Source organism: Panthera uncia, assembly GCF_023721935.1.
Source record: "Panthera uncia isolate 11264 chromosome D3 unlocalized genomic scaffold, Puncia_PCG_1.0 HiC_scaffold_8, whole genome shotgun sequence".
Taxonomy (NCBI): Eukaryota; Metazoa; Chordata; class Mammalia; order Carnivora; family Felidae; genus Panthera; species Panthera uncia.
In genome coordinates this window covers 76,963,636-76,981,235 of record NW_026057586.1, presented here as the reverse complement: position 1 = coordinate 76,981,235, position 17,600 = coordinate 76,963,636, and the positions used below count along the sequence as shown (strand labels likewise).

The 17,600-nt window shown below is 43.0% G+C and overlaps 1 protein-coding gene across 1 annotated transcript; it reads left to right on the top strand.

Annotated features, from left to right (window-relative positions):
• The first annotated feature begins 2,715 nt into the window (after positions 1-2,715).
• On the top strand, positions 2,716-7,704 carry PEBP1 (phosphatidylethanolamine binding protein 1). Its single transcript, XM_049619893.1, has 4 exons — positions 2,716-2,980; positions 4,154-4,263; positions 4,941-5,041; positions 6,699-7,704. Exons 1-4 carry the CDS (start codon positions 2,717-2,719, stop codon positions 6,914-6,916), a joined length of 693 nt encoding a protein of 230 aa, XP_049475850.1. The 5' UTR covers position 2,716; the 3' UTR covers positions 6,917-7,704.
• Positions 7,705-17,600: the final 9,896 nt, after the last annotated feature.

The window sequence follows — 17,600 nt, the reverse complement described above, 5'->3', positions numbered from 1 at the left end:
GCACTCTTTGTCTCATGGTCCCTTCCTCCATCTTCAAGGCCAGCAATGGCTGGTTGAGTCTTTCTCACATGGCATCACTCTGGTTTTGACAATCCTGCCTTCCCCCTCCGATTTAAGGACCTTTGAAATTACCTTGGGCCCACCCAGATAATCCAGGATAATCTCCTGATTTTAAGGGCATCTGATTAGCAACCTTAATTCCATTTGCAACCATAATTCCCCTTTGCCATGCAATATTCACAGATTCTGAGGTTAGGATGTGGACATCTTTGACAGGCCATTTTTCTGCCTGTCACACATGCCCAAGGTTTCATAGGTATTGGGTGAGTGATTTGGAATATGAACTCATTCTGTTTCCTATACCCATGCTCTTAGATTATGCTATGTGGCTGGGTATTTGTGTACTGAAGAAAATTTTAAACTTTTCCTAGGTTAAAAAATAAAAGGATATGCCTTTTTGTGTCTCTTCAGCCTTATTCAGCCTTATTGCTATGCCATCCACCTGCCCCTACCCAAATGCCCCATTCCAGCAAAATCCATCTGCCCACTGTTCCAAGACCTAACACTCCAAGCTCACTTCCACTTCAGGTTGTCCTCATACTGTCTTTTAAACTTGGGAGTGTCACTCTTGGTCATCTGAGAAGCTGTGCAAAAAACTTACTAGGGGAAATGGCTGTGCAAATAAGTGGGAGGGAGTGAAGAGGCTGGGAGAGCTGTCTGACCTGTGCAGGAAGCGTCTACCTGAGGTGCAGTTTCAAAGAAAGCAGGCAAGTCCATCCTGACTACAGAGGAGCCCGTCTCCAGGCTCTGCTATAGTATCTCTGCAGAGCTCAGTCATTGCCAGTGGGGGAAGTCTGCCAAAGCATGGCCTTGGCTTAAAAGCAGAGAGAGCATAGCAGCTGGGACCCAAATTCTCTCCTAGCAGTCAGATCTAAGAGGCACGTTCTCATGGTTGCCAAGTGGGCTCTTTGTGGTGACACCTTTCCTAGAGGAAGCTTTCTGGAGGCCAGATCATGACTGCCTCACCTCTACAACCCCCCGCCCCCCTCGCCCTTGCACTCCCAGCTAGGGTGTGCCTAAGGGCTTTGCGTCTGGCTTTTGTAGCCAGGCAGGCTTACACCTTTCCAAGCCTCAGTTTATTTATCTATGGAATGGGGTAACAGCAGTGCCTTCCACGTTGGGTTGGTGTGATGATGTAATGAGACTCTGAGTTTCAAGGCCTCCCTTCAGTTAGGGCCTGGCATAGGGTAGTGCTAACTGTCAGTAAATGACAGTCCTCATTGGAGTACTCTTTGGCCTAGTACATCCCTAATAAAATTTTCCTGAAACTACCTACCAAGTTTTTTTTTTTTTTTAAATGTTTATTTTTGAGAGCCACACAGAGTTTGAGCAGGGGAGGGGCAGAGAGAGAGAGGGGTACACAGAAGCCAAAGCAGGTTCCAGGCTCTGAGCTGTCAGCACAGAGACCGATGTGGGGCTCAAACTCACGAGCAGCGAGATCATGACATGAGCCTAAGTCCCACGCTTAACGAACTAAGCCACCCAGGCGCCCCTCATTAATATATGTGTATAAAGATGTTCATTTCCTTGATGTTTGTAAAAGGAAAAAACAACAAAAAACATAAATGTCCAACATCAAGAGGATTGTTGAATAAATTATGGTGCATCTAGAACAGAATAAGCTATTAAATAATGATTTATTTTTGATTTGATATTTTTGATATCTACTTTGATACCTTTTTGATATATTCCATAATGTTGGAGGTTAATGCAATTTTTATATTAATGAATAAACAGAACGAAATTATTGTTAACTGATGTTTATATCCATGTAGTGTAATAGAAATGATTTTAATTTAATTCATTAGTTTTTTTTTTCCTCTGAATTTTCTACAATGAAACTTGTATTCTTACCATTAAGAAAACAACAGACAATTTTTAATTACCTGGGGGCGAGGAGAGAGGTGGTAATCAATGTCAAAAACTGTCCTAAGGTCAAATTGGTTAAGGACTGTTAAATAGTGCCCATTATATTTAGTAAAAAGAAAGCATTTGGTGGCCACCATGAAATCAGTTCTGGCAGAGGCAGAGCCCATTGTCAGCAACACAGGAATCATTATGGTTTAAAAAGTTAAAAAAGAAAATCACTTCCCAGGAATCTTGTTTGCACCAAGTGGGTACAGGGGAATCAAATACATGTGCAAATATATTTGTCCGTTTAGAAAAATGCACATTAGTTCGATCTCAGGCCCTCTCACTTGGCAGTCACCAAAACGTGAGCATGCGCAAAAAGTAAGGGCGGTGAGGGCAACCAGGTTTGCTGTAAGAAGTGGGAAAAGAAGCAAGGCCTTATCATTTCTGTATTTAAAAAATAGAGCAAGAATCATGCAAAATGGTAAAAAAAAAATATATATATATATATATATATACATATGTATATATATACACACACATATATAAATATATATATAAAAGCTAGTTTAATTGCATTTCTTGATACGACAGTCTTGCAAATCGAGGCACAGCAACTTGGAAATCTGCTACTGCAGCGGGTTAGCAACTACCCTCAGTGCAAAAAGAAAGGCAAAACCTACTGCATTGACCTGGGACCGCGAGACGCCCCGTGCTACCGGTTTTGACCAATTAGAGAGCAGAGTAGGCCGGGCCTCGCTTGTGATTGGAGGATAGGGGAAGGGCAAGGCTGTGGCTCCGGCGCATGCGTCTCCACGGCTGCTGGTCCCGCGCCTCCTCCCGCCAGCTCGCCGACTGCTGGGAGTTGCTGTTGCAGGCCTGTGCCCTTACCTCCCGCGACTCTTCTCCGCTGTCTGCCCACCTCGGCTCAGCGATGCCGGTCGACCTCAGCAAGTGGTCCGGGCCTTTGAGCCTGCAGGAAGTGGACGAGCGGCCGCAGCATCCGCTGCAGGTCAAATACACGGGGGCGGAGGTCGACGAGCTGGGCAAAGTGCTGACGCCCACCCAGGTACCCGAGGGCGGCGGGCGTGTCTCTGCTCCAGGCCTGGAGGCCTCCGGGGAGGGGACCCGGCGGAGATGGGAAGGATGTTCCGGCCTCTGTGCGCCGGATCCTCAGAGGGAAGGGGGTCGCGGTGCCCACGCTGCAGGCCTGCAGACACCTGCGGGCACCAGGACCGCAGCACGTGGCGGGCGGGGCTCCGCCTGTAGGAGAAAGTGATCTACTTTGCAGGGACTTACGTCGTGGCGTTGGCCGGGGCCTAGGCCCAGAAACTGCTTGGGCCTTGGGGGCAGGGGCGGGGAGGGGGCGGTGCCCGGGAAGTGATGGCCGAGGTCGCCCCGGCTGCCCCAGAGCCTCCCCTCGGGTCCCAGAATTTTAGGCCACAGTTTGGGTGGCAGAGGCCCCACCCGAGGCCATGTGACGCATTATGTAACCGGTGACCGGTATCGCCCCCGGATTCCTCCGTTTGTCTTAGCGGGCAAGAGCAAGAAGCCACCCGAAGGTAAGTTCTAAGTTCGTTCTGCATCTGCAATGCTCGAGGGCAACAGCCTGCAGTGTTCTACCGTTTGGCCTCCAACGCCCCGGCCTGAGACCAGACCAGGCCCTGGCTGCTGCAAGCGGAGAAACGAGTGCCAGACACTTGCTAGTTATCGGTCATGAAGCTCCGGGGCAATGGTGTGAATAAACTGTTTTGACAGCGGACTGTGTTGGATGTTTACAGAGCTTATTGTTTTAAATAAAGTGCCTCTCTGCAGCCCACGTTTTCCCAGACTCACTATGCAGTTGGGCCACCTGGACTTTCTCATTTTCTGTGCACTTTTAAGTGTCCAGTTAATTCAGATTGCACTTTAGCAAGCCCCAGCTAAGCTCCTGGTCACAAAATCTAGAGGGCCTGTAATTCCAGACCATGTGAGGTTGCAGTTTAGAGGACTCAGTCAGTGGCAAGGTTTAAATTCGGACCCCACCTCTTTCTGTTAATAACATGCTAGGGTAACAGCCCTGTAGTGTGGTTGGGACTAAAAAAAATAATGTATATTAGTAAGCTCCTGGCTCTCAGCAGAGTCAATAAACTTTAGCTTTTATTAATAATCTACTGTGTGTTACCTTTGAGGAACCTGAAATCAAAGAGTTTCGGCTTCTGCATTTCCGACTTTTTAACTCCACACTGCTTCCTTCCTACAGGTTAAAAATCGGCCCACCAGTATTGCATGGGATGGCCTTGATCCAGGTAAACTCTACACCTTGGTCATGACAGATCCAGATGCTCCCAGCAGGAAGGACCCCAAATACAGGCAAGTTGGGGAAAGACGGGGAACACCAGGAACACCAGGTCATCCAAATACGACCTAGTGCTTTCTGGCATGCTGTGCCAGGAGAATAGACCCAGTTTGGGATGTCCACACCCATGCTTAAGCCAGAGTGTGCATTTCCTACCTCTCAGTCCCTAGTGCAGCAGTCTAGAAACTAGCCCAGAGCCACATCTGTCTGATACCTATTTTTGTATAGCCCCATGAGCCAAGAATGGTTTTTACATTTTTAAGTGATTGAAATTGAAAGAATAATGCTTTGTAGCATGTGAAAGCTACAAGAAATTCAAATTTCAGTGTTCATATATTACGTTTTGTTGGGACACGGCCACGATAACTTATTTATGTCTTGTTAATGGCAGCTTTCACACTATCGCCACAGAATTGGATAGTGACAGAGACAGTATGAACGGCAAAGCCTAAAACATTTACTGTCTGGCCCTTTCCAGAAAGTGTTTGCAGATACTGCCTAGAAAATCTCAGAGGGAGGTATTGGGCCCTCTCTTCTGCAGAGTGGTGAGGTTTGTGCTGGCCAAGAAAGCAGGACTGTCTGTGTCATCGCTGCATCCTGGCCCAGAGCCTGTGCTTCGTGCACACTTGCTGACTGTGCAGTGAGTGTACTAATTTCCTGTGTGTTGACTGTCCTGTGTTCCTCATTATAGGGAATGGCACCATTTTCTGGTGGTCAACATGAAGGGCAACGACATTAGCAGCGGCACAGTCCTCTCTGATTATGTCGGCTCTGGGCCTCCCAAGGGCACAGGTCAGTAAAAGCTGCTTTGGGGGGTGAGGCAGGTGGGGGTAGTGGGTGCACATTAGGAGTGGCCCAAAGGGCTGCAAGTTTTAGTTTGGTTCTCAGAGATCCCTTAGCCTAGTGGGGCTTTCAGGCAGTGCAGTTCAACCTCCAAGGCAGTTGCCTGCCAGAGACATTGAGACCTGCAGTGATGTCAGGTGGCTAGAACCTTGGGTTCTGGTCAGATGGCACCTCTGTTAATGATTGCCTCTCAGCCACTAGGCCATCATATGCAGGGAAGTCGGTGAAAGCATTCCGAGGAAGCAGTGTTGCAGAAAGCTTGGAACAGTTTCCAGGGGTGGGCGGTGGGGGTGGCAGTGCCATGCTGCTGCACGTGGATGGAACACAGTTAACCCATCTGAGTTCTACATTCAGCCTTCGCCTGTTCCCATGGAAGACCTCAGAAGTTATCATAGTTTCCAAATTCGTTATAAAGAACTGGCTTCTTTATCTCTTTATAGCTCCTTTCTGTTGCAAGTGTAGGGTGGTATCCTCTTGAAAAGACTTGGAAGCAAGAAGTATACTAAAGATACACACACATGTTGTGTGGTGTTATGTTACAGATTACATGTGCTGTGTTACAAAGAGAGGGAGAATACTATACTGAAACTTCCCCAAGTCAGATGTTACACCTGTTGTGCATTACAGGGTGCTTTCATTTGCTGGAATAAGGAAGTCAGGTGGTTGGAAACACTGTCCAGCTGTGTTAGTCTGAAGAGGTACAGGAAGGTTCCCGACAAGAACAGTTGGCCATAGGCTCATGCTTTATCTGTAGACCCTGAAGCTTCAGATGGCTTCAGGCCCTCTCATGTATTCGTAAGAGGCAAGTAAAGGTACATCTTTTCCAGGGATCGATTAAGTTCTCTAGGGCAGTTATATAATTAGGCAGTTTAATTATGGGAAGTACACACTGGAGAATAAAGCAATTCTCTTGAGTAGGAGCTGTGTTCTCATTAGCAAAAAAAGCTTCAGTGACTGACTTTTTTTCCCTTTTGCTTTTTAAAAAATATTCTTTTAGTAAAGTACAACATGCATAGTAAAAAATGCCTAGACCATAGTTGTTTTAGTCCATGAATATTGACTGACAGATGAAGGTGACCCCGTAAGCACCTTTGAACACAAGTTGTTTTTCAGCATCTTTGCTACTTAGTTGGTTGCAGTGAGTTTTACCAGGCACTAGGGTAGGTCCTGCAGTGAAGACGGTCAACTAGACAAACAGCATAGCTTTATGGAGCTTTCTAGTGAGGAGACTAAACTGAAAAGTAAGACTCTTAGAGGAGTGTTACTACGGCAGAAGTGAAGTGGGTGTTCAGATGGGGGTGGTGGAAGATGACTTGCAATCGGGTCCCAGTGGAGATGGGCTGGGAGCCCAGAATGAGATGAATGGGGGGCAGAGGTGGTAGGAGGGGTGAGCAAGGGCCAGGCCCAGGCCCTGCTGCCAGCTGTGGACTTCATGCCAATTGCAGTGGGTTTTCAGCAGGTGAGTGTCCTGACTCCTACCTCTGCGGGTCCTCAGTGTCCCTCTTGTCAGTGGGGTGGCTGGGTCCCTCCCACTTGGCACGTTGAACATGAACATGGGTGACCTCTACATCCTTGATGCCTAGCTGTGTATGCATGTTCCCTCCAGGCCTTCACCGCTACGTCTGGCTGGTTTACGAGCAGAACGGGCCGCTGAAGTGTGACGAGCCCATTCTCAGCAACCGATCTGGAGACAACCGTGGCAAATTCAAAGTGGCATCTTTCCGCAAAAAGTACGAGCTTGGGCCCCCGGTGGCCGGTACATGTTACCAAGCTGAATGGGATGACTATGTGCCCAAACTCTATGAGCAGCTGTCTGGGAAGTAGGGAAATGCTAGGAGACAGAAAGCATCCTGGAGGTCTGGAGCAGTGTTCTCAAGTTGAGTGTTGCATGTAGATTTCTCTGCTTTCCCGTGTCCCATCCTCACAGGTGAGGCCTGAGCAATCAGATAGTGGTTTAGAGTGACTTTTCCTTCTGCCTGTCCTTTTATAATTTCAGAGAGTCACATCCCAGTTTATGTTTTGATCAAATTTGAACTCCTAACTCCTTTGTGATGGATATATTGGTACCAGGATGGGGTCATCACATTGTTAATATGAGAGTAGCAACCCAGAATTTAAGAAAGAAAAAATTCAGGTAAAAAGACCAGGTCTTCTAGTAATAGAGCAGAGCATCAAAGACTCTTGAAGGGAGGTTTAAAAAAAAAAAAAAAGATTCGTTGCCTCTGCCTTTGTGAGCTGAGTCTGGAATTGTGCATGATGGCACTTCTGGGTCATGTTTCCACGGCCATGTCTCTCACCAAGAAAGCCAGAGGCTGGTGTGTCCACTAACCCCCAACATCTCAGACTATTTACTAGGAGTAAGTGTCCTGCTCTGCCTCCTTGAAATAGCAGTATTGGAAAAAGCAATAGGGAGAGTTGCTTTGCGATTAAGGCACTGCCATTTAGATGAACTACAGGGCTGAGTGAGTTTGTCAAAAATCCCTAAGTTGTCTACCTGTTGAACTGGTCACTCTTCGTCTGTGTAAGAAAAGCCGATCTGGGGTTGCGGACTATTGTGTTAATTATGCTGTTTGCTTATAGTTGAATAAAAGTAAAAACATTGTGTGGATGAATCAGGTCTCTAGATATTTTGCCCTTTTGGGTATGGGGTTTCATAAATGTGGGAAGTCAAGAGACAGCCCCTTTCCCTGACCAGCATTGATGACCAGGACTTGATTCAGGGACCATACAGAGAATCCACGCTTGTATATGTGCCATCAGACAGCAGAAGTAACCATTCCATGGGCATGGGCTCCTGGGTGGCTCAGTTGGTTAAGTGTCGAACTTTGGCTCAGGTCATGATCTCATGGTTTGTGAGTTCGAGCCCCACATCGGGCTCTGTGCTGACAGCTCAGAGCCTGGAGCCTGCTTCGGATTCTGTGTCTTCCCCCTCTCTCTGCCCCTCCCCTGCTCACACTGTCTCTTCCTCTCAAAAATAAATAAACATTAAAAAAAAAAAAGTAACCATTCCAACTTGAGGGTTTTTAAAAAAATAAATCACAAAGCTTTAGGCCAACTGTTGCCCAAAAAGTACCTTTGTTTTTCAAAAGGGCTTCTCTCCACCTGAGTGAAACCAGTGGCACACCTTCTCCCTTGGTATTGTTGGGCACAGGAACAATGACCAAAAAATAGGCTACACCTCTCACTGTTCTGACTTGTGATCCATACGGAATCTGTACCCAAAAGGTGGGAGGGTGGGTTGGGGGGAGGTTACAGTTGACCCTTGAACAACTTCAGGGTTTGCGGCACCCCTCCCCGCCCCGTGCGTTAAAAATCTGTGTATAACTTTTCAGTCTCCATAACCTTAACTATTAATAGTCCGCTGTTGACTGGAAGCCTTACCAATAACATAAATAATTGCTTAACACATTTTGTGTCTTCTATGCACTATATACCATATTCTTACAATGAACGAAGCTAGAGGGGCGCCTGGGTGGCGCAGTCGGTTAAGCGTCCGACTTCAGCCAGGTCACGATCTCACGGTCCGTGAGTTCGAGCCCCGTGTCAGGCTCTGGGCTGATGGCTCGGAGCCTGGAGCCTGTTTCCGATTCTGTGTCTCCCTCTCTCTCTGCCCCTCCCCCGTTCATGCTATGTCTCTCTCTGTCCCAAAAATAAATTAAAAAACGTTGAAAAAAAAATTAAAAAAAAAAAAAAAAAAACAACAACAACAAAAAAAACAATGAACGAAGCTAGAGAAAAGAATGTCCTTAAGAAAATTATAAGGAAGAGAAAATAGATTTACGGTACCATACCATCTTGAAAAAAGTCCACACGTAAGTGGACCCATGCAGTTTTGAAACCCATTTGTTCAAGGGTCACCTGTACTTGGACACCACTTAATGTACCAAAAAGAAAGGAAAGGAGATATTTGAAGGTCCACATCACTGACCTGGTTTGTGATGGAGAAGGGGTCGTGATTGGGCCTGGCATGTGCTAAGCGAGGCTGGGTCTTGCCCCCACCTTTTGCTGCAGTTCCTTCTCTGAAAAAACTTGGAAACGCTGCTTTGTGTCCTCTCTGGAGGGGTGGGGGAAGGAAGAGGGTAATTATTTTCTAACTTCAGGGTTTTAAAATTCAATTTTTAAATTGCAAAACGGGCACCTGGGTGGCTCAGTCGATTAAGTGTCCAACTCTTGGTTTCGGCTCAGGTCATGATCTCACGGTTCGTAGGTTCGAGCCCCGCAGCAGTCTCTGCGCTTGATAGTGTGGAGCCTGCTTGAGATTCTCAGTCTCCCTCTCTCTCTGTCCTTCCACAACCCCCGTCTCTCAAAATAAATAAGCTTTTAAAAATATATAAATAAATAAGGGGCACCTGGGTGGCTGTCGGTTAAGCATCCAACTTAGACTCAGGTCATGATCTTAGGGTTCATTGGTTTGAGCCCTGGGTTGGTCTCTGTGCTGATGGCTCAGAACCTGGAGCCCGCTTCAGATTTGTGTCTCCCTCTCTCTGCCCCTCCCCCACTCATGCTCCCAAACTCTCTCTCAAAAATAAACATTTAAAAAATTAAAAGATATATAAATAAATAATTTGCAAAACAAAAATTCCTATAAAGAAAACAACTATCCTGTTGACCTTAAAAATAAATATGCAAAATAACGCACACCCATGGTTAGACGAGGAACATAGCGTGGGAAGAAGTGCCTTCCACCTTCCTGGTTCTTCAGGAGCAGTTAGCAGTTTGTGCTTTCTTCAGAAACCTAAATCTCCAGGTCAGCCATATATCTACATATCTCCTCTTTAAAAATTAGGGTCTTTCTACCCATGTTAGCATACATTATTAGGCACTGTTTCTTCCCCAACTAATGCACCCCTGTGCAGTATATCTTTAGTTAAAAGGTGCCTACAATTCACATCTATATTTTGAACAAATATTCTATTGTTATGGGAGTTCCGTAAAGAACCAGTCTAGTTCCCCTACTGTGATTAGATTATTTCTGGTAGTTTGCTATTATAAACGGTGCGTCCACAAACATTTTTCTAGATGTATAAATGCTTTTGCAAGTAATTTAGTAAATTTCTATCATTGAAATAGTCAGGTCAAAGGGTATATACATTTTTAGTCCTGATCCTGACAAACCACCCTCCAAAAATGTCATGCTTATACTCAACGTCAATGGTACATGAAAGTACCTTTTTCTCCCCGTGCCCTTAACTGATTTTCTCAAACTTTAAACATTTTAATAATTTGGTATTTATGTGTATTTAAGATGAGGGGAGCCTGGGTGGCTCAGTCTGTTAAGCGTCTGACTTCGGATCAGGTCATGATTTCACGGTTTGAGGGCTCAAGCCCCATGTCAGACTCTGAGCTGACAGCTTGGAACCTGGAGCCTGCTTCACATTCTGTGTCTTCCTCTCTCTGGGCCCCTCCCCTGCTCATGCTCTGTCTCTCTCAGTCTCGCAAAAATAAATAAGTGTTTAAAAAATTTTGTTTTAATAATTTACTCTTTTCTCTCTAAACTCCTGTTTTCTTTGAGACTTCTCTGCTAACCACAGTACTTTCTCACTCATAGAGACTGAAAAATCAATGAGGAATTATGGTAGTATGTTAGTTTCCTGGTCTAGGACAGGTATAGACTCAAAAATGATTCAGAAAAAGGTCAACAACCCAACCAAAGAAGGTCAAGTGTATGCGCAAGAAGATCGCATGAAAAGAATACATCGGAAAAGATATTATAACCTTAGAAATAGGGGGTAGCCTCCCTCAGTCTGTTTTTAATATTTATTTATTTTGAAAGAGACAGAGAGTGAGATAGAGCATGAGCAGGGGAGGGGCAGAGAGAGAGGGAGACACAGATTCTGAAGCAGACTCCAGGCTCTGAGCTGTCAGCACAGAGCCTGATGTGGGGCTCTAAATCATGGACCAGTGAGCATGACCTGAGCTGAAGTCGGAAACTCAACTGACTGAGACACCCAGGCGCCCCTCCTGCTATTCTTAATTTGCTAGGAGTTCTTGGTTTTTATCTTTTTAATGAATGGATGTAGAACTTTTTCCAAATGCTTTTTCTGCTTCTACTGAAATGATTTCATGAGTTTCCCACTTATTTTGTTAATATAGTGATTACATTGATTTTCAAGTGTTAAATCAACTTTGTATTTGTGAGATAAACCTTTCTTGTTCATTGTGTACTACCAACCTTTTTTTTTAATGTTTATTTTTGAGAGAGAGAGGAAGAGAGAGCACGTGAGTGGGGGAGGGACAGAGAGAGGGGGAGAGAATACAAAGCAGGCTCTGCACTGTCAGCACAGAGCCCTACGCAGGGTTCAAACCCATGAACCATGAGATCATGACCTGAGCCGAAACCAAGAGTCAGAATCTCAACTGACTGAGCCACCCAGGCGTCCTGTAATACAAATCTTTTAAAATATTGCTAGTTTCCATCTGCTAATATTTTATTAAGCAATCTTATATCCATATTTATAAGGTACATTCATTTATATTTTGCTTTTTTTTTTGATAAAGTCTTTCCAGATTTTTTATTATTGAAGTATAGTTGATATACAATGTCATATTAGGTTTAGGTGTACGTGATTCTACGATTCTATACATTACTCAGTGCTTACCACAAGTGTAGTCACCATCTGTTGTGTTTCCTATGCTGTACTTTTCATCTCCATGACTTACTTATAACTGGAAGTTTGTACCTTTTAATCCCCTTCACCTATTTTGTCTGTCCCTCTCCCCTTCTTTGTCAGGTTTTGATATTACATATACACACAACAAGTTGGGTAGTGATCCTGTCTTCTTTATGTCTTGAAAAAAATTGTGTAAGGTTTGTGTTACTTCTTCCTTGAATGTTGATAGAATTCACTAGTGAAACTGTCTGGAATTGAAGTTTTTTCTTGAAGAAACTTTTTATGACAAATTAAAAAATTTTAAAGATATAGGGCTATTAAGTTTCTATTTCTACTTGTGTCAATTTTGGTTAAGTTGGTTTTTTAAGAAATAAGTGTATTTCATTCAGGTTGTCAAATTTGTTGCTATGAAGTTATTCATAGTTTTCTCTCATTATCCTTTTCATATCTGTAGGATGTGTGATGAGAACTCCCCTATTCACCCCTGATACTGGCAATTTGTTTTTTCTTGGTAAGTCTAGCCAGGAATTTGTCAATTTGGTTGCTCTTTTCAAAGAATAAGCTTTTGGCTTGGATGGTTCCTTTGTTGTTTATCCTCTATTTATTTATTTTTTATTTAATATATGAAATTTATTGTCAAATTGGTTTCCATATAACACCCAGTGCTCATCCCAAAAGATGCCCTCTTCAATACCCATCACTCACCCTCTCCTCCCTTCCACCCCCCATCAACCCTCAGTTTGTTTTCAGTTCTTAAGAGTCTCTTATGCTTTGTCTCTCTCCCACTCTAACCTCTTTTTTTTTTTTTTTCCTTCCCCTCCCCCATGGGTTTCTGTTAAGTTTCTCAGGATCCACATAAGAGTGAAAACATACGGTATCTGTCTTTCTCTGTATGGCTTATTTCACTTAGCATCACACTCTCCAGTTCCATCCACGTTGTTACGGAGGGCCATATTTCATTCTTTCTCATTGCCATGTAGTACTCCATTGTGTATATAAATCATAATTTCTTTATCCATTCATCAGTTGATGGACATTTAGGCTCTTTCCATAATTTGGCTATTGTTGAGAGTACTGCTATAAACATTGGGGTACAAGTGCCCCTATGCATCAGTACTCCTGTATCCCTTGGGTAAATTCCTAGCAGTGCTACTGCTGGGTCATAGGGTAGGTCTATTTTTATTTTTTTATTTTTTATTTTTAACGTTTATTTATTTTTTTGAGACAGAGAGAGACAGAGCATGAACAGGGGAGGGTCAGAGAGAGGGAGACACAGAATCTGAAACAGGCTCCAGGCTCTGAGCGGTCAGCACAGAGCCCGACGCGGGGCTCGAACTCATGGACTGCGAGATCATGACCTGAGCCGAAGTCGGCTGCTTAACCGACTGAGCCACCCAGGCGCCCCGGGTAGGTCTATTTTTAATTTTTTGAGGAACCTCCATACTGTTTTCCAGAGTGGCTGCACCAGCTTGCATTCCCACCAACAATGCAAAAGAGATCCTCTTTCTCTGCATCCTCACCAACATCTGTCATTGCCTGAATTGTTAATGTTAGCCATTCTGACAGGTGTGAGGTGGTATCTCATGTGGTTTTATTTGTATTTCCCTGATGATGAGTGATGTTGAGCATTTTTTAATGTGTCTGTCAGCCATCTGGATGTCTTCTTTGGAGAATTGTCTATTCATGTCTTTTGCCCATTTCTTCACTGGATTATTTGTTTTTTGGGTGTTGAGTTTCATAAATTCTCTATAGATTTTGGATACTAACCCTTTATCTGATATGTCATTTGCAAATATCTTGTCCCATTCCATCCGTTGCCTTTTAGTTTCACTGATTGTTTCCTTCGCTGTGCAGAAGATTTTTGTTTTGATGAGGTCCCAATAGTTGATTTTTGCTTTTGTTTCCCTTTCCTCCAGAGATGTGCTGAGTAAGAAATTGCTGTGGCTGAGGTCAAAGAGGTTTTTGCCTGCTTTCTCCCCTAGGATTTTGATGGCCTCCTGTCTTACCTTTAGGTCTTTCATCCATTTTGAGTTTATTTTTGTGTATGGTGTAAGGAAGTGGTCCAGGTTCATTCTTCTGCATGCCGCTGTCCAGTTTTCCCAGCACCACTTGCTGAAGAGACTGTCTTTATTCCATTGGATAGTCTTTCCTGCTTTGTCAAAGGTTAGTTGGCCATGTTTGTGGGTCCATTTCTGGGTTCTCTATTCTGTTCCATTGATCTGAGTGTCTGTTCTTGTGCCAGTACCATACTGTCTTGATGATTACAGCTTTGTAATACATCTTGAAGTCCGGGATTGTGATGCCTCTAGCTTTGTTTTTCTTTTTCAGGATTGCTTTAATTATTTGGGGTCTTTTCTGGTTCCATACAAATTTTAGGGTTGTTTGTTCTAGCTCTGTGAAGAATGCTGGTGTTATTTTGATAGGGATTGCATTGAATATGTAGATTGCTTTGGGTAATTTTAACAGTATTTGTTCTTCCTGTCCAGGAGCAGAGAATCTTTTTCCATTTTTTTGTGTCTTCTTCAATTTCTTTCATAAGCTTTCTATAGTTTTCAGTGTACAGATTTTTCATCTCTTTGGTTAGGTTTATTCCTAGGTATTTTATGGTTTTTGGTGCAATTGTAAATGGGATTGATTCCTTGATTTCTCTTTCTGTGGCTTCATTATTGGTATATAGGAATGCAACTGATTTCTGTGCATTGATTTTATATCCTGCGACTTTGTTGAAATCATGGATCATTTCTAGCAGTTTTTTGGTGGAATCTTTTGGGTTTTCCATATAGAGTATCATGTCATCTGCAAAGAGTGAAAGTCTGACTTCCTCCTTGCCAATTTGGATGCCTTTTATTCCTTTGTGTTGTCTGACTGGAGGCTAAGACTATGTTGAATAACTGGTGAGAGTGAACATCCCTGTCATGTTCTTGAGCTTAGGGGGAAAGCTCTCAGTTTTTAGAGGAAATTAAAAAGTACATGGAAGCCCATGAAAATGATAACACCACAGCCCAACGCCTCTGGGACACAGCAAAGGCAGTCATAAGAGAGAAGTATATAGCAATCCAGGCCTTCCTAAAGAAGGAAGAAAGGTCTCAGATACACAACCTAACCTTACACCTTAAAGAACTGGAAAAATAATAGCAAATAAAACACAAAGCCAACATAAAGGCAGAAAGTAGAGCAGAAATCGAAACCAACCAACCAAACAACAACAACAACAACAAACCAGTAGAACAGATCAATGAAACCAGGAGCTTGTTCTTTGAAAGAATTAACAAAACTGATAAATCCCTCACCAGTTTGATCAAAAAGAAAAAGGAAAGGAACCAAATAAATAAAATCAAGAATGAAAGAGGAAAGATCACAACCAACACAGCAGAAATACAAACAATAATAAGAGAATATTATGAGCAATTATACGCCAATAAAATGACAATCTGGAAGAAATGGGCAAATTCCTAGAAACATTTAAACTACCAAAACTGAAACAAGAATAGAAAAGTTGAACAGACCCATAACCAGTAAAGAAATCGAATTGGTAATCAAAAATCTCCCAAAAAACAAGACCCCAGGGCCCAATCATTTACTTTCACCTTATCTGTGTCTTTAATATTTAGTTTGTCTCTTATAGATAGCATATAGTCCTTTTAAAAATTCACTCTGTCAATTTTAACTGGATTATTTAGAGACCGTTAATATATATATTTTTAAGTTTCTTTTGAGAGAGAGCACACAAGCAGGGGAGGGACAGAGAGAGAGGGAGACATAGAGAATCCCAAGCAAGCTCCACTCCATCAGTGCAGAGCCTAATGTGAGGCTCAAGCTCATGAACCGTGAGATCATGACCTGAGCCGAGATCAAGAGATGGCTGCTTAACCGACTGAGCCACCCAGGCACCCTGTAGACTGCTAATATTTAATGTAATTACTGCTAATGGTGGGATTTAGGTTGACCCTGTTATGTTTTCTGTTTGCTCCTCTTTTTATACCTCTGTTTTCCCTTTCCTGCCTTCTTTTGGATTATTTGAATATTTTACCTATTGGAATTTGGACTGTTATGCCTCTTTAGGTTTTCTTTTTGTTTTTGGTAGTTACTCCAGGAATTACAATATACATATCTAATTTTTCATAATCTGCTTAGAAGAAGAATACAAAATTCTTCATTTTGTAACAAGTAGAAGCTTCATGTAATAAGTAGAAGCATGGCAACCATATGGGTCCTTGACCCCCAAATTTTGTTATAGTTGTCACATGAATTGCATTTACATACATCAAAACCCTCCATAGATGATGTTAAAATTTTTGCTTTCAAATATATATATATATATATTTTAAAGAATGTAGGATGGGAAAAAGTCTTTTATTTATCTAGATTTTTATCATTTGTTGTTCTTCCTTCGTTCCCAGAGATCCAAGTTTTTCCTTCTGGTATCATTTTCCTTCACTATGAGGAACTTCCTTTAGCATTTCTTGTAGAGTAGGCCTGCTGACAATAAATTCTCTTAATTTTTCTTCATCTGAGGATGATTTTATTTTACCTTCATTCCTCTGTCTAGGTGACTCTTCCACAATCCACACGCTTTTTTTTTTTCCCCCTAGTGTCCTCAGATAGTTTCTTTTGTGTTTGGTCTAGTTTTTAGTTGTAATCAGTGGAAAAGACTTGCATGCGACTATGCCAAACTATGCCAAACTAGAATAAAAATGTATTTTTTATACCTTATCCTTTCTTTGACAAAATACATTACTCCATTAAAATTGGAGGGGGATGTGGTGTTCTTACATGGGCATGTTTCCACTTGCCCCAGAATATGTTTTTGTTTTTTTAACTCCAAGGATTTTTAAAGTTTATTTATTCTTAAGAGAAAGAGAAAGCAAGCCAGGGAGGAGCAGAGAGAGGGAGGAGAGAGATTCCCAAGCAGGCTCTGTACTGCACTGTCAGCATAGATCCCAAAGCATGGCTCCAACTCACAAACTGTGAGATCCTGAGCTGAAATCAAGACAGTCAGACCCTTAACTGACTGAGCCACCCAAGCACCCCTGGAATATGCTTTTTCAACAGATACATAATTACAGATGGTGGCAAATTCAAGAAATTTTTTTTTTTTTTTTTTTTTTTTACTCAATTCAACATCACTGGTAAGTGTTGTCTGGTATTCCCTATGACTGTAATTGCTTCAGTTCAACTCCTGGTGGTACCTACCACTTGAATTGTCATGGCTTGTCTTAGTCCACTATTGATTAACCTAGTCCCTCGACTTACTTGTTTCAGTGGAGATTTAAACCATGAGCTCCTACAGAGTAGGGACCTATTTACTGCCACACCCTCCAGGCACACAGATGTTCGATAACTATTTCTTGAGTGAATGAGCAAAATATGATCTTGGCACTTTAGTACCCCCTTATCGTTCCCCTTTTCCTTTATCTATGGCACTTATGACTGTGTAAGGTAATTTATTATAATTATTGTGTTGTCATTTTCCTCCTACCCCTTAATGTAAACTCCAGGAGGGCAAGCATCTTTGCCTTTTTAAGAGACACTGATGCTATGATGTTATGTTTTCTGGCATTGTACCGGACCTATAAGGTACTCATTGAATGAATAGTTTCAAGTCAAACATAAGCAGTCCTTACCATACATATGATGAACCGGCAATACCTTCTTCTTTCCAGGGAGATTAGTATATGCTGGAAGAATACAGGACCAGGCTCTCCACTGCTGCCCTAGCACCACTTTTGTTCCTGTTCTCTTGCTGCCGTTCTGCTTCCTGTCTCTTCTCACTGCCTCCTCATGTAGGTCCTAGGAGGTGGAAGACTCCGTCTATTCCAGGTGTTAGGAGCAGGGACTCACATTCCTTCTTTCTGGTGACTCTACCTTGGGGCACATCACCGACAAACTTGTGGAGG

What these genes read in the sequence shown, in the direction of transcription:
- PEBP1 (XM_049619893.1), top strand. Translation starts at nt 2,717, where the DNA reads ATGCGTCTCCACGGCTGCTGGTCCCGCGCCTCCTCCCGCCAGCTCGCC. An exon ending in AAGTGCTGACGCCCACCCAG is followed by an intron (nt 2,981 to 4,153) that starts GTACCCGAGGGC and finishes TCCTTCCTACAG; the next exon opens with GTTAAAAATCGGCCCACCAG. An exon ending in TGGGCCTCCCAAGGGCACAG is followed by an intron (nt 5,042 to 6,698) that starts GTCAGTAAAAGC and finishes TGTTCCCTCCAG; the next exon opens with GCCTTCACCGCTACGTCTGG.